We start from the raw sequence: 16460 nt of genomic DNA, 5'->3' as shown, positions 1-16460 counted from the left end.
ATAAAATAAAAATGACTGTATCGTGAAAGCGTGCAAAAACTTTCCGGATAAAAGGAAAAATACTTTTCATTGATATGTAGGTACCTAAGTACTTGTTTATGATTGAATTCCAAACTTAAACATTTTTAATATTCAAATATTGGATTTAATTACATAGGTAGGTACTTGGTAGGTGCCTTGGTACTTGTTTGTGGTTGAATTCCAAAACATGAAATAATATTTTTTCTAATAAAGAATTATTTTTGCAAATGTCAAACTCTGCGCTTTTTACCGACAGTGGTGTATTTTGTGTGTTTTTTTTTTTATTCTATACAGATCACTTTTATACATCTAGTAAATGTTATCACTGTATCAAAACCTTCGCACCTAGTTATCACTGTAACTCTCCAAAAAAAGAGACTAACTTTTGTGCTTGGAGAGTGACTTACACTGTTGTAGTTGTTTATTTAGAATAGTTTATATTCGCGGCCTCCGTGGTGTAGTGGTCAAGACGCTTGACTCACGCACGGAAGGTTCCGGGTTCGATTCCCGGTGAGAACACAAAAATTAAAATGTGATTTTTCTCAAGCCTGGGTGCTCTGTGATGTAATTCACCACTGTAATTAGGCCTCCTGGCCTGTTGTGGTGCAAAAAAAAAATATATATATGTATACTTTATTTTTTTATTTTTTTTATTTTATTTATTTCGAATACAAACAGATGTACAGGTTAAATGAATATTAAAAAAAAAATATATATAAAATGTATACATAGTAGGGCCTGCCATCCAATTATATGTATTCACTAAATAATACTGTAATAAAGCGACGACGGCTTGAAGTTTAAACTATATAAATAATAAATATACCATATATTAAAATAAGATAAATATGGACAAAACAAGGAGATAGTGGAAAGGAAAAGAAGGAAATTAATAAGGAGTGGTAAAGGATGATTGAAGGAAAGTGAGAGTGGAAAATTGCATTTGATTTATTGATTAAACGAATTATGAATGAAGAGCATGAATCAAGCCTATTAATTCTCTTCTGTACATATTGTATGGAGTGTTAAATATATCAAGACTATTAATTTTTTTGTTAAATGTTTCACATATACGAGGGATTGTAGAATGTTTCCGATGATTAGTTTTAAATTTACGAATATAGAAAATATCAGAGAGTCTAGTTGGCCTGGAGGGGACACGGTAAGCAAGTAGATTAATGAGTTCCGGGGAATCGAATTTATTATTAACAATTTTATTTTATATATACGAGTACATGAGAAAAAACATAGGATACATATAAAAAAACCTAAAACAATATTACATTCATACTAATTAAAATTGAATGTAGTTTTTTTTTTAGTTTTTATCAATATAGATGCTTTATTTTAATATCTCTTTGGATAATCGGAATATCGTCGAGGTATGGTGTCGTTTCACCGTCTATATACGTTTTATATTAACAAGCTGCATACAACAGCGACACGGTACAAATCTTAAGTAAATTATTATCGTCAGTAAGTATTATCGTCAGTAAGTAGTCAGTAAGTATTATCGTCATATATCTACGCAAATTAACATCAACCCTGATGGACGCTATAGTGCGATCCGAAACCTCGGAAAATTGTACGAACGACACACGCCATAAAAACTCAGAAAAACTCATTGAGCATTTTGGAACATCGATGAATTCACTTTGTATAAATCATACTATAATTTCCTATATTAAGATTTATAAATGAGGTTTTGATTTTTTTTTAAAATTCTGATTCCTCGTGTCAACCGATCATTCGCATTTTTTCCGACGACTTTCGTCCTTTCGCGTTTCCAGTAGCGAGAAAATTGTAAAAACAGTTTTAAATTTATTAAATTTCGCACGACCGAATGGTTATGGGAAAAGCTAGCAAAAACTGAAGTGGGATAATGAACCCGAATGGGTATGGGAAAAGCTAGCGAAAACTGAGGGCCACGAATGCTCTCGCCTTTTCGAAAGCAGAGTTTTTGGGGATATGTGACGCGAATCTAACTTATAAAATCAACAAAATAATCGGTGGAAATTCAGTTTGGGGTTATTTCAATGACCCCGAATCAAAGGGTAATACGAGAGGACCTTCAAAAGTAATATACCTAGCTATGATAGATACGCAGTGCGGGGTTGAGCAGGTTGTTGCAAGCTGCGACATGTCTTGTCGTGTCAGGCCACTTCAGTTTAGTTCAGTCGGGCGTAAGCTCTTGGAATAATTGGTCGCTGAATGCATCAATGTGCGGTAAAAATGGATAAAACAAGTTTAAAGCATCGTGCCGTCATCGAATTTTTAGTAAAGGAAGGTAATGGACCAAAGCAAATAAATGAACGTACGATTGCAGCATACGGTGACTCTTCACCTTCTTATTATGAAAATATTTGGCTAAGCAGTTTAAGTGGGGTCGTGAGTCCATTTAAGATGACCCGCGCAGTGGAATGCCGGTTGAAGCAACATCGCCCGAAATAGTGGCAAAAATAGAAAAAATTGTGCTGCAAGACCGACGCTCGAAAGTTTCTCAATTAGCTCATGAATGTGGGGTTTCAGAATCATCAGTTTTAAGAATCTTGCATGAGCATTAAAGGATGACTGAGGTCAGCGCGAGGTGGGTTCCAAGAATGCTGACGCCTTTCCAGAAGGAACGACGGGTTCAGTTTTCAAAAGAAAATTTCGACCTATTTGAGGAAGGCGGCGAAGCTTTTTTGTCTCAAATAGTGACGGGTGATGTAGCCTAAATTCACCATCGGGATCCGGAAACAAAACAAGAGTCGATGCAGTGGAAATATAAGGGTTCTCCGCCGCCCGAGAAATTTCAGACTCAACCGTCCGCTGGGAAGATTATGGCGACCATATTCTGGGATAATGAAGGTTTTGCTATTGATTGATTACCTTCCCCACGAGAAAACAATCACGGGGGCCTACTACGCTGGTGTTTTGAAAAAACTGAGACGGCAATACTGGAGAAGCGACGGGGGAAGTCAAGTCGCGGGGTGCTCCTTCTTCGTGACAATGCCCCCGTACACAAGTCCCGCATTGCTCGGGCTGCTGTGACTGAATCGGGGTTTATATAATTGAATCACCCCCTGTACAGTCCAGATCTGGCCCCCTGTGAGTTTTATCTCTTTCGACACTTGGAAAAAGACCCGAGGGGACGGAGATTTTCGGGGGATTATTCGAAGATTCGAGGATTGAAGTCAAGGGCGCAGTTTCCCTGCGAAGTGGAGTAAATGTATTGCTCTAGAAGGAGATTACATCGAAAAACAATTAAAAAAAACCGTCAGTCGGTTTCTTCACACCTAGGTACATTACTTTTGAATCTCCCTCGTAGCAATGTTTAGGAAGGAAATTTCTTGATTCATATTGAGGTAGACAATAACAAGTATTTAATAATAATACTCAACGAGCTTATATCATGCATCAGTCGAATGAAAACAAAATAAAGCTAGGAAAATTGGCAGAATAATGATGATTCATAGAACATATTTTCAAATTATGTTCCGAAAAGGGACTGTCTATGCCAGTTTACTGCGAATTCAAAGCTGTTTGTCTAGCCTTTTTACGCCTCTTCGTGTTTACCGACTGCAAGTCGGGTTCCGGAACTCGGCTCGGATGGGACACGGCACACGGGACGGGTGCTCGGCGCCGCATCCATAATAGTGTATGCATATTATTTTTAATTGAATCACTTCATTTAAATTATTATGAAAATAAAACTTTGTTATTAGTGTTACTGCTCTAAGTTTCACTGATTAATTTGTTTATTTTTTGTTTAAATTCTATGACATTGTGAACAATATTCTATGTTTACTATATTAGTTTTATATCACCCGTCGACGGGAGGAGTGCTCTCCCGAAACTGTAGTAGTGTTCTTGTAAAATAATAAAAATTGCGTAACACTAATAACAAAGTTTTATTTTCATAATGTGTATGCATATATTTATATCGGTGCGAGATATACTCGCGCGGTTCAAAGTCTGAGTTGCAGTCAATGCCGCATTCCGTGGCGGAAAAACTTGTTCATTCACCCATTACATAAATATATAGGCAGGCGATGCAGTCCAGATTTGGCACCCGGCGATCACCGCATCTCGCCAAATTTGAAGAAAGAACTTCGTGGCAACTGACGAAGTCTGCAAACGACAATCGAGTGGAATGTCTTTATTCACATAGGTTAAAACGGGGAGATCGCGTGGAAAACATAATGTTTACGGTTTCATCCGCAAGTATAACTTAGAACAGGAACAACTTAGAACAGGCATTTGCCCATATAGGAACCGATTGCAACATTAGGCATACTAATATTTCTGGCTTGCCGACCCTTCATATACTGAGCCTACTCCCAGTACAAGCAGAATTTGCCAGAGGTTTTTTGTGCCATTTTTGTAACAATGCATGTATGAATAAGAATGAATAAGAAACCGCCGTACGCAGTAAATAGCTGCCGTTACCCCATTTATTACCCTAACGGAAAATGTTTTTGGACAAATAATCGGTCGGTGATTTTGGCTCAACGTGAATTACGAGTGACGATTCGCATTTCCACTTGTCCATACGGATGAATAAATACGTGAATAAATAAGCAAAATTATCTCTAGAAGTCTCGATAAAAAGTTGTGGAAAATGCTGGGAGACGGGCCCGAATCAACCCGACATCGACTCTGGCGGCGCGGCGTGGTCACTCGGCCGTCGAGATTGACTTCCCTCGTATCGCGCCGGGTGCTCATCCTCGCGGAAGACCTCCCGCGGAAGGAGAAAGGTGGAAGGACAGCCGGAAGAACCCTCCGGAGAACGGAATGAGGAATGAGAAGAAACAAACATAACCGAACTATAATCCATCCATCTTGTATTGCTCCGAAGCGATCATAACGAGGGAGTAATCTAATTATTATTTATAGTGATAATTGATAAACATATGTAGGTACTTCCATAAATATAATATATATCTAATCTTAATGTCACTAGACGGATCACGAGTAAATTGGGTGTATATTTAGCTGACCTCGGGCCTCGCTTCTCCGTACCTCCGTAGCTCTGTAGCTCTGTAGCGACAACAGCTGTAAAGGAAATAACCGGTTTTAGACAGAAATATACAATACTTACTTATCTCAACATTTGTATTGGGACTGTTGAATAATAATGTAAATGCGATTAATTTATTTTTACGTGTTGCAAAATATCTGAGATACAAAAACTTGACAAATTAATTCGACTACCGATACGACACAACGAACGCGCGACTACAAGTCGCGGTTGCAAGTTGCAAGTTGCGAGTTGCGAGCGAGGCGATAAAAAGCGAGGGTTTTAGGTCATACGAGTACACTGCACTAAAAATACTATCATTTCAGTGAGGGAGGCTACGCCCTTTTGAACTATTCACAATTTGTCGATTTTTTATTCCATTTTTGAGACACAAATAACGAAATTATTTTCTTATTGGAGTCGTTTGTTTATCTTTTTGGTTTTATATCCACCATTATAAATAGTGCCATTTGCCACATAGGCACTGATGATGTCAAAGCTTCCCTTGCCAGCTCTGGATATTATAATTTTAGCGTAAACAAGGCGAATGTTCGATTCTATAAACTTCTCTAAAATGTATGAAAAAAAAACAATAAAAAGACGTAATAATATGTCATTTAAAATTGAACACATTTCAATCTCGCGTTTTATAACTTCGTAATCTATCCATTTCCCGGTGAACAAATTATGAGGAAAATATAACAACTAGTTTACCAATCGTAGTCGCCCGAATGCGACATTATTTGACATTTGAAAATTGTTCGAAAAAGATCCGTCGGTAAATAAAATCAGAATGAAGTTAAACATTCCTAAAAGATGGTGATTGGTAATGTCAACACGACTGTTCAGCGTTCAGGATATCGATGACTGTATGAAATAACTGAAAAAATGGATCATTTAACTGTCAACTGTCTTTTGGGGACCCGCAATCTCGGTAACTAAGTACCGGTGGATTTTTAAGAGCTGGCGCGTGCGCTATACTTACACATACGCATCGTGTAGTATCCGTGAATGAGCCCATGGTATGACGTGTGTGTGTGTGTGTGTGCGTGCGTGCGTGCGTGCGTGCGTGCGTGCGTGCGTGCGTGCGTGCGTGCGTGCGTGCGTGCGTGCGTGCGTGCGTGCGTGCGTGCGTGCGCGCGCGTGCGCGTGTGCGTGTGTGCGCGTGTGTGTGTGTTTGTGCGTGTGCGTGCGTGTGTGTGTAAGTAAGTAAGCAGCGAGCGACGGAAACACTGGGAAAGGCGTCGAAAGGAGGCCGAGTGCCGACTTCGGTCTGTCTGTCTGAATGCAATCTCTCGGGTGGATATATGCGGGTGTCGACAGTCGAGATCCGCGCAACCAAGAAATGAGTTCTGCGTCGGTTTGGACATGTTTTACGACGCGAATGTGGATATCCATCATGCAGAAAACGAAGAAGACCGAGAAAGTCGCGGCGAGTCGTAGTAGTAGGTAATCGGTTTGCGTGAATGAGAAGATGTATTGCCCCCTCCGCTCGCGCAGCGGCGTGATGGTCTGTCGAAGTTGAAAGAATCGGTTGCCATCAGATCCGCACCATTCGTATTTGCAATATGGTCTCGAGTAAAAAATGACTACCCATATCCTATATCCAACAGAGGCCCTCGATTATTATAATCGCGATATGAAGTTTTTGAAGAACAACTTGTTTATTGGCAAAAGAACCGTAGTTTTTTGTAAAATCGGTAGGAAGATCCACGATATTTAAAACGGTTTTCGGGTATGTAAGTGAGTACTTTCGCAGATTCGCGTTTCGCTCGATTAATTAATTATGCAATTTTATCACTTCCATCTTATTTGTCAAATATTATCTATCACTGGCAGATTTTCATCTTTTCGGCTGTTTTAGGTTTTTTAAGAAAAACAATTTATAGAAACCAGCAGAAATGGAAGTCAGGAAGTGATCGGAGCATTCGAAGAAATAATTACGCACAAAAATGACGATTTTTCAAAAAAGACATTTATGACGTAGTTCCTCGCCCTCGTTGCACGTTGGAGAAAAATACGAGAAAATATCGCGTCTAATAATCTCACCTACAAAATCGACACTTCATTTTTCTAATACCAAACGAAACAAACCGTGGCGAAGTATGGGCGGAGTCCTTACTGAGAATGCCACACTTTTACTTATATATAAAATAGAGGCTAAGTGGCTTATCCCCTTTTAAAAAATACAGTTAAACTCCAATTATCCGGATAATTCGATCAACCATCAAATTAAGGCAATGTTTTGAAAGAAAATGCAAAATTTACTCTAATATTACCTATTTATTGCTTTTAAAACAATACAGCGAATTGGAATCACACTAAAAATATACTTAAACGTGTCCGGCAAAGTAAATTGCTTTGACTGAGAAAATCGTTTACGAGCAGCGAGTCCCTTTTCATTGTTTATTTAACATCTCCTGTATTTTTTATTTCCCGATAACGATCCGGATATTTGGCAAGTCGGATAACTCGAGTTCGGATAAACGGAGTTCTATTGTAGTTTATTTTTATGTCAGATACGGGCAACGGATTTTGTCGTATTATTCTATAACATGTTGAGTTATTTATGTAAATATAATATTATATTATGCTGGTTGTAACCATTCTATTATCGTATTGTGAAATAATGTATGTACTTCATTATAATAATAATTATTATTGCGATATATTAGTTTATAATGTAAATTATACACGTACTCGATGAATATGCGTGATTAGATATTATGTTCACAATCGACCGGAAAATAATTCCGGTGACATATTTACAATCGCGACGAGAGAGTCGATAAAAAGGAAGATTTTGTCGGCGACATCTCGTGAAATGTTCGCTAAAAACACTAACTAACGCGGAACGCGCGCCCGTCGAATGTCGGGAGTCGGGAGCCGGGAGTCGAGTCAGACGAGACTGCGAGACGTCGGCGTCGGGTGTCGGGCTTTCGGCATCGCCCGTGCGCTTCCGGAACTCGGAACGCACGCATCAACTCGACGTTTGTCTAGTGTCGGCGCGAGTGGCGAGTGGCGAGTGACCGCAGTCGGGAAGGACGGAAGGAAGGAAGCGCGATGTCCGCCGTGTCGTGACTCGTGACTCGTCCCACGCCCGGAGTAGGTATTTTAGCATCCGCAGCTGGTGAAGGTTCGAGTGATCATATTATTAATTAACGGGTAGAAAGTACGGCCGATGATTCCGCATCCCGTTACGCGCGCCTCCCGCTATCCGCACGAGACCCGCAGCCGAGTTTCCCGGAGCGCTGGAATCGACCGAACGGAATATGATCCGACGCCCTCCGACCATTTTGTTTACTCGGGTCCTCGGATGTTTACTACCGCGAATAGATCACAAGCGGCCGCGGGAATTCCGAATGTAATCGTCATTATATAGACCCTCTCGACTCTTCGCCCGCCACTTCGGTGAAATATGGGACCCGGTGATCCTGACGCGCGATAACTGGATGCGATGTAATGATCTAGTGTTTGATTTTTGCATTCTTAAAATACCCAACTTCACCGCTTACCTTACTATCACTGCCCGAGGAAGGTGGAATGTAAATAGTTTTCTTGGCAATGAGCGACGTCACAGCGAATACCAGCTGAGCGCGTGTCGTCAGTCGTCAGTGTCAGTTGCAGTCGGGCGGCGCGAGCGGTCGCAGTTGTCGCTTGTTGCACGATCATCGTACGGTTCTATACGGCGGTAGTGTGTTATGTACGGGCGGGCAGCGGGTGACAAGTGACGACCGCGTGACGGCTTGACGGCTTGACGGCTTGACGCGTGACGCGGCTCCCGGCTCCCGTAGATTTATGTTGCACCACTTGTTGTTGCCAGTTAGTATTTTAGCTTTTATAGTAAACACAATTAATATCTTCAACGGCGACTGATTGGAGAGAATCCAAACCGCTTAATTTTTAGCCATCGACTCTGCGATTGGGAGGTTATTTTTCTCACGAAGCTAGTCAAGTTGAATAGGTGCAAGGTGAAAGAAACGGAAAATTAGCAGAGCCTACTCAGGTTTGTTCATTTTATGGCTGTTTCTGTCGAACAGCCGTCACTTTGGGATAAAAGTGCCACGACGCGACAATTTAGGCGCGCATCCTCCGGGGTTCCCCGGCGGCCGGCGAGTCGTGCCCGTGCCCGTGCCCGTGCCAGGTGCCCGTGCCAGGTGCCCGTGCCGATGGTAGAGTGGGCTAGTTCGACACGGCGGAATACGCGCGTTTTGGACCGCGCGATTTGAACTTCGAAAGAATATAATATACCTGGGGTGCTATTAATTCTGAACCGCTCTCGCGACACGAGAAAACCGGTTTATATATGTAAATACACGAGATAATACGGCCGCGAGAGCGTTTGGAATACCACCCCTGTTGTGTTTAGAGACTCGCAGCCGCGGTGAGCGCGCGGATATGCCGAGTCGTTCGACTATTGGTGAGAAAATAAAGTCCCGTAAGTGCCCGAAACGCGCGATTTCCCGCCTCCATCTTCTGGCGGTGGGGCGGCGTGCGGCGGCAGCGGCGTGCGGCGGCAGCGGCGTGCGGCGGCAGCGGCGTGCGGCGGTAGCGGCGACGACAGCGGGGGCGGGTGTGAACGAAAGCCGCGTGTATTCCGCTTTACGCTAGTTCAACGGTGCTATTTTGAACCGCTCTCTCGGCACGAGAACACAGGTTTTCTCGTGTATTTTGTATGTAAATACACGAGATAATACGGCCGCGAGAGCGTTTGGAATACCACCCGAGGGTTCGGACAGAGCGCCCTAAATAGTATCCGTAGTATAGGGATAGAGTTGATAAACTTCAGTAATATTTTTTTTATTTTTATTTGAAATTTTTTTTATAAACCCTTACGGATTATTACATTCATTTTACATAAAATAATATATACATTTTTCATTCATACTCTGTTGTTCAAAATAATCTTTTTTACATATTTTGAAAAGTTTGTCTTAGTCTTTTGTTTAGTTTTGTCTGGTAGTTTATTGTTTAATTTCAGTCCCTGGTTCATTAGTCTTGATTGTCCTTGTCTTGTTTTAGAAAGTTGTATATGGTATTTGTCTGATATTCTCGTATTATGTCCATGTTGACTACAATTTTTTACATGTTTTAGTTCTTTGTCTACAATGACATTAGTGGCTAATTTATGGATAAATTTTAATGATTCTAGTTGAAAGAGTTCAGTTATATTTAATTGCTTAGTTTGTTTAAAAAGTTCTCTAGTTGCAGTGAGATAGGGGAGGTCATATACTAACTTTAATATTTTATTTTGTTGTCTTTGTAGTCTGTTTATGTCATTTTGATATCCTGCTCCCCATATTACCGAATCTTGGGAATAATTTTAAATGCGCATATTTTTGGCATTTAACATGTAACAGTGTGTAAGGTAGAAAAAAGACAAAATATTTATTTTTACCGTAAGCTGTTAAGTGTCAGTTTGACAGATAGAACAGCTGTTCACAATCCGCCATGACTCTTCCAGATGTCCCGTTGTCGCCCGCACACTGGTGCAAATTTGGCTATCCAGCGGACATTCTATATTATATTACAAACTGAAATTGATTTTTTAACAAAAATATGGAATAATTATGCGAGTAATATATTTTATACTGGCGAACATCTATTAAACGTTTTAAAAAAAGGAATTAAGTCAAAAAGTTCAGTTTTTTCAGCTAGATATGTGAGCGTATCGTCTTAAGAGCTGGACATTTTAAAATGAAAAATATGAAAATTTGAATAATTTTATTTTTGACAATTTTGACCTGAGATGTATTTTTAAAATTTTTTAGAATTTACTCAAACAGTTCCATTTTGTTCAGCCGTTGATTACTTTAATTGCCAACAACTGCCGGTTAACATTTATTCCATGCAATAATTTTTTAATTAATTTTTATGAACCACGAAAAAGAGATATCTTTTGCCCTTATATAACATTGCCTCCAAAAATCTAAAATAACTATAACGAGCAATACACTAGAATTTAAATAATGAAGTAAAATACAGTAAATTATTTTTAAATCCTTGAAATTGGACATTTCATGAGGGGGTATAGCATTATAAATGTACGTAAGTTTTTTAAAGATTTACACAGCCAAATAATAAATAATTCCATTAGATGTATCTATAATTCTTCTTTTATTATTATAATAGGGAAATTTCCACACATTTCCATGAGCAAGTCAGCGTCTGTTGATGTACCGAAAACCAAACAAAAATTTGTAATGCTTTTGTTTTATGCGCTAGATCAAAATAGTATCTCTATAAACGGACAGCGCGTTGTTACTCCGAGTGCATACACCTGTTGAATTTTTTGAGGTTTTGTCAATCATAGACAAATAGTGTGTTTTGCAAAATAAAAATATCCTCAGTCTCAAATTACTTTTGGAAATCGCTCACTTCGCCATAACGTTAAATTACCTTTTGCAAAAAAGGTATTTATATTTCTGCTGGAAATAGTACGTTTTGCTTTAAAAGGTTGCTTTTACTTGGAAAAAAAGAGTCAATTAATATTTTTTTTTGTAAAACTAATAATACTAGTATAATCCTCGGCTTTAAACTGACCTATCTGAATTTTAAACTCAAAATTGCTAATTTTAGAAATACCGCATTTCGCATTGTAACCCCGCAATTATTTTCCAATACAAAAATAAATCAAAGCTAAAAATCTATTTGAGTTTGTATGTCCACTAATTAGCCAAACGGGACCAGAGGGCACCGATAGGGCGGAAGGTGGAAGGCAAGATGCCCTCCGATAGTGATAGAAGAAATCCACTTTCCACGCAGAATTCCTCCTGCAATGGTACGTAAAAACGATCACAATCGGGATGTTGAGAAATTCTACTATTTAAAACGAGCCGAAAGGTTTTTTCCTGTTATTTTAGAAGGTGCTGCAATTTCAACTTTTAAAATCCCTCCCTGAAATTTTATACGTACGACGTCATTAGTTCTCCGCGCTGAAATGCAGCCGATTTATTTAACGGAATGCGATATTCCAAAAATTAAACATTACAAACGATAAACTTTCCATTCCGAGGGTGGAAACCAAATTTCATCGACGAACATTATAATTTTCAAATGTCAAACGATAATTTCGCTTTACGTGCAATATAGATTAACAAATAATTAAGGTAATGTAGAATGTGCTTTTGAAATTTGTTTAACTTTTAAGTATTTTTTGGTGCGTTCTCAAGAAATTTATCATGTTTAAGAAAATTCCATTTCAAGTACCTAACACTAAACTGTTCACGGCAGAAACATTTCATTAAATAAATCTTAGTAAATAATTGATGGATAACCTCTTTGAGAAGGGAGTATTATGGAAATATCCATAAATCCGTTTAACGGTGTGTAAAGCGATCACTCGAACCGGCCATTGCGTAGGTATAGTTTATAACAACTAAGAGGTAACCGTCGGCCGGGCCTTACTCGATTGGCCTTTCGGGCTTCGGTTGACAATTACCACAATTACCACAATCACGCAAAATACTCAAATCCTTATCCACACAAAAAGTTGGGAGGGTAAGCGATCGGAATGTAAAAGAATAATCTGTAATTCAAAATAATGCTACCAGCACCATTTATTGTGGACAACGAGGGGGCCCGGCCCGCCTTGAGCAGAAGAATAATCATTGCCAATTTATAATATTACAATTTTCTGATTTTCTCACATCTAAAACTTATGCCGAAATATGTAGCTTTATCAAATATTTCTTTCATTAGAGTATACGTTACTTTACAATAATATTAACATTAAGAAGAAATGTGGTGGTAATAGTTCTTCTGTCACTCTCTCGCAGTTGCCTCCCCGATATTGTGCGAAAAAGACAACTGCATGTCGAACTGATTATGCCTAACTAAAATCAAGGTTTCGCTGTCCAGTTTTTCGCACTCCGAAACTGAACCGATTTTTTTTTATTTTTAAAGAATATCAAAATTAAATGTTCTATTTCGGTACCTTTTCCATTTTTCAAAATTATTTATTCTCTTTGAATATCGTGCGTCCGAAGACGGCAGATAAAACTGGGCCCTTTTAAGAGTTTTTGATGGTTTTAGATCGATTTATCAAAAAAGCAAAATGATAGACACTTTGAAATTGGTAAATTTTGTGTAAAAAAATCTCCACTCTAGCGCCACTATCCGGGAATATTGACAGCAGTATCACCCGTCTCCGAGGAATATACTTTCCTCACGATGAAACTGCTACCTAATAGTTTGCGCTTTACAGGAAGCAGTTCGCGGGACAGTGAAGAAGAGGAGGAACACGAGTTTTACGACGCGCAAGACGGCGGATCGTGCTCCGACATCGCTTCCAACGATCCCAACTCCTTCATCATCAAGATCCCCGTAAGCCGACTTTTCCATACTTTCTCTGCCGATTCCCTTCCGAGAGAGTGGGATGTCTCACCGCAGACACGTTTGATTTCAGATCAAAGGCAACCACCGCAAGAATTCCCCCTCCTTTAATGATGAGAGTTCCGAGGGCTCGGAAACTGAGGCGGTAACGGAAACCCAACAGGTAATGAAACTTTCTCACGCAATCACCGTTGTGTTCTATGTTGTTACGACTCCGAGTGTTTTATTGTTCTTGCTGGATTTCAGGTGCTGTTCGTGTCGGAGCAAAGCAGACCCGAAGGAGCGGAGGCCTCGGCTGACACCGGCAAGGTGGGTGTACACGCGAGTGCGCGCGCCGTGCATAGTGTATAAGTCATAATATACGCTGTAAAATATGAGTTTATTTATTTAAAAAAACACGGAATGATGTATTAACAAAATGTTTTTTGGAAATTATTAGGTGTCAGCGAAAAAAAGCATCCCAACTAGGAAATCTTTCTTAAAATTGTACACTTTTACAGTGTGCGCAGAATTTAAGCATTTGCGAATAGGTGTGATGAATAAATGCGACATTTTTTTTTATTCCTTTCCCACGTTCAACTTAACTTGTCTACCCCTTCGGTTCGCTCGCCAAAACTTTGTAAATTTTTGCAACAAACTGTAATCATCATACAGTAATGGATTCTGGTACATGTAAGTTACACTCGGGGAGTCGGGAGATTTGAAATATTGAAAGCATATTTTCTAGCCGCGCGCCGTGAGCGCGATCGAGTACTCACCTTGCGGCCCCTGTTGCAGGTCGCTCGCGTGACGCAGCCGGCCGCGGCGCCGCGGGGGCGCGCGCGGCGCACGCGCATCCCCGACAAGCCCAACTATCCCCTGAACCTCTGGTCCATCATGAAGAACTGCATAGGGAAGGAGCTGTCCAAGATCCCGATCCCGGTGAACTTTAGCGAGCCGCTGTCGTTCCTGCAGCGCCTGACGGAAGAATTCGAGTACTCGAGCGTGCTGGATGCAGCGGCGCGCTGCGCAGACGCCACGGAGCAGCTGGCGCACGTGGCGGCCTTCACCGTTTCGTCGTACGCCACCACGACGCACCGCACCGGCAAGCCCTTCAACCCTCTGCTGGGCGAGACGTACGAGTGCGACCGCACCGAGGACCTGGGCTGGCGCGCCATCTCGGAGCAGGTGTCGCACCATCCGCCCATGGTGGCGCAGTACTGCGAGGGCGCCGCCGGCTGGCGCTGCTGGCAGGAATTCACCATGACCTCCAAGTTCCGCGGCAAGTACCTCCAGATCATCCCCCTCGGCTCGGCCTACGTGGAGTTCACGACCACCGGCAACAGATACAAGTGGAGGAAGGTGAGGCCTTTTTTAAAAATCCTTTTGTACCTTCCTAAAGCGGTACGTTTCATTCTGAGCAAAATGCAACTCTGAGGACGTACAGCTTTAAGTACATTTCTCTGTTTAATATATTATGCATAGAAATGTTACCGAATAGCATAAAAAGAAATTACTTCTCCTATGTACATCGGTGGAACTTCAAACTTGCGCAACAAATGTGTAATCGCTACCTTTAACCACAAAATCCGGCGCCTCCGGCGGCCTCCTGGCGGCCTCCGTGGTGTAGTGGTCAAGACGCTTGACTCACGCACGGAAGGTTCCGGGTTCGATTCCCGGTGAGAACACAAAAATTAAAATGTGATTTTTCTCAAGCCTGGGTGCTCTGTGATGTAATTCACCACTGTAATTAGGCCTCCTGGCCTGTTGTGGTGCAAAAAAAAAAAAAATGTAAAAAAATGCTGACAGTTAAACGAACCAAATGGCTACCGAGGCGAACCCTCAATGAGCCAGAATAAAGAATACGTCCTCGGGCTATTTAACATGATATTATTTATTGAAGAGTCTTTCTTGCAACTCCTAAATAGGACATAATGTTAACCCCCATTAATATTGCTTAAAAATTAATCAAATCAAAACGAATAGATTAGACATTGATAAAGACGAGTGAAGAGATGTCAAGTATGTGATAGGTAATAGGGAAATATTAATACAATTTTAAAGTAATAAAATACTACTACTTATTAGCGTAAAAGATATTTTCATATTTATAATTTTGAATTCCCGCGAAAACGGTCGTCGCATTGGCCACGCCCCTAAGATTGATGTTAATTTTGAACTTAGTTTGAAACCGTTAAATTTTTTATAGAACATCGTCACGAATCTTGTCGTCACAATTATCAATGCCAAACATGTCGCATTTTTCTATAGGGACATTTTTTAATAATTCCTTTTTTAACGTTATGTACGAAAACATTTCTCCGCAGTATCCATATTGATTTTGAACTTTTTAAAGATTTCCCTAAATCCATTTCTCATATACAATAAAAATATTGATATTCGTAGTAGTGATATTTCCGTATTGGGAAAATTAAAAATTACTCGCATATAATTCTTCGGTAACAACTGAAAAAATCGTTACAGAAGTAGGACATGGAAAAAAGCCAACTTACAAAGATTTAAAAAATGTATTTATTATTTGAACACCTTAAGTGTTCTTTTTTTACTCTAATTAGTTTTTCCTACGTAAATTGAACCGCAATCATTACAATTTAATTGGTATTTGCCAGATTTATTACACTCGGGGACTTAATCTTTATGATTTTTGAACTATGTACCTATATTTTAGTTGCGCAGAATGTGGGTTTTATGTTTGATGTTTGTTATTAGGGAATCGATATAATCAAATAATAGTTTAGAAAAATGGACATTTATAAAAAGAAACCACTACATTGTTTAGACGGGCTAGCTTTATTTATTGGGGGAGTTGAATATAAATATTAAATTATAGTATGCATTTTTGCTTTTGATTTAATACTTTAGGAATTCAGTTCTCACTATATCCATAATTGTTATTAGCGATCTGTTTTATTGATTAACATAGATACATAGCAGTGGCGAGCGGTGAGTTTTTAAATTGGTAAACTATGAAAATTCTGATAAAATGTCCATAGCGGTAGTATGGCATATAAAAAACAAGTCTATTTTATATTTAATAAATAATTCCTAACAAATGGCTCCAGCGGCTAATAGTTTCATTAAAAATATTTTCTAATGTAGCACA

The 16460-nt window shown here is 39.9% G+C and overlaps 1 protein-coding gene and 1 long non-coding RNA gene across 11 annotated transcripts in view; one reads left to right on the top strand and one right to left on the bottom strand.

Annotated features, from left to right (window-relative positions):
* Osbp (oxysterol binding protein) overlaps window positions 1-16460 on the top strand; it is a 31033-nt gene that overhangs the window by 6828 nt on the left and 7745 nt on the right. The window contains exons 1-6 of one of the 10 annotated variants that reach the window (XM_088227006.1): window positions 7903-8128; window positions 11700-11804; window positions 13230-13348; window positions 13431-13520; window positions 13604-13666; window positions 14135-14698. In XM_088227006.1, the coding sequence (XP_088083132.1) occupies window positions 11747-11804; window positions 13230-13348; window positions 13431-13520; window positions 13604-13666; window positions 14135-14698 (894 nt within the window). In that variant the 5' untranslated portion in view covers window positions 7903-8128; window positions 11700-11746. Of the gene's footprint in view, window positions 1-7902; window positions 8483-8639; window positions 9030-11699; window positions 11805-13229; window positions 13349-13430; window positions 13521-13603; window positions 13667-14134; window positions 14699-16460 lie in introns of those variants that run through there. The other 9 variants (XM_088227007.1, XM_088227004.1, XM_088227003.1 and 6 more) reach the window with 9 other exon arrangements.
* Window positions 861-15212, bottom strand: LOC148281255 (uncharacterized). The gene is made up of 2 exons (XR_015822395.1): window positions 14782-15212; window positions 861-3733 (listed from the first exon to the last, which is right to left on the bottom strand). It is a non-coding gene; the product is annotated as an uncharacterized LOC148281255 (long non-coding RNA).

The sequence above is a fragment of the Micrasema longulum genome, unplaced genomic scaffold (genome assembly GCF_059751315.1).
Source record: "Micrasema longulum isolate JH-2025_06_02 unplaced genomic scaffold, ASM5975131v1 h1tg000482l, whole genome shotgun sequence".
NCBI lineage: Eukaryota > Metazoa > Arthropoda > Insecta > Trichoptera > Brachycentridae > Micrasema > Micrasema longulum.
This window is presented reverse-complemented; position numbering and strand designations above follow the sequence as displayed.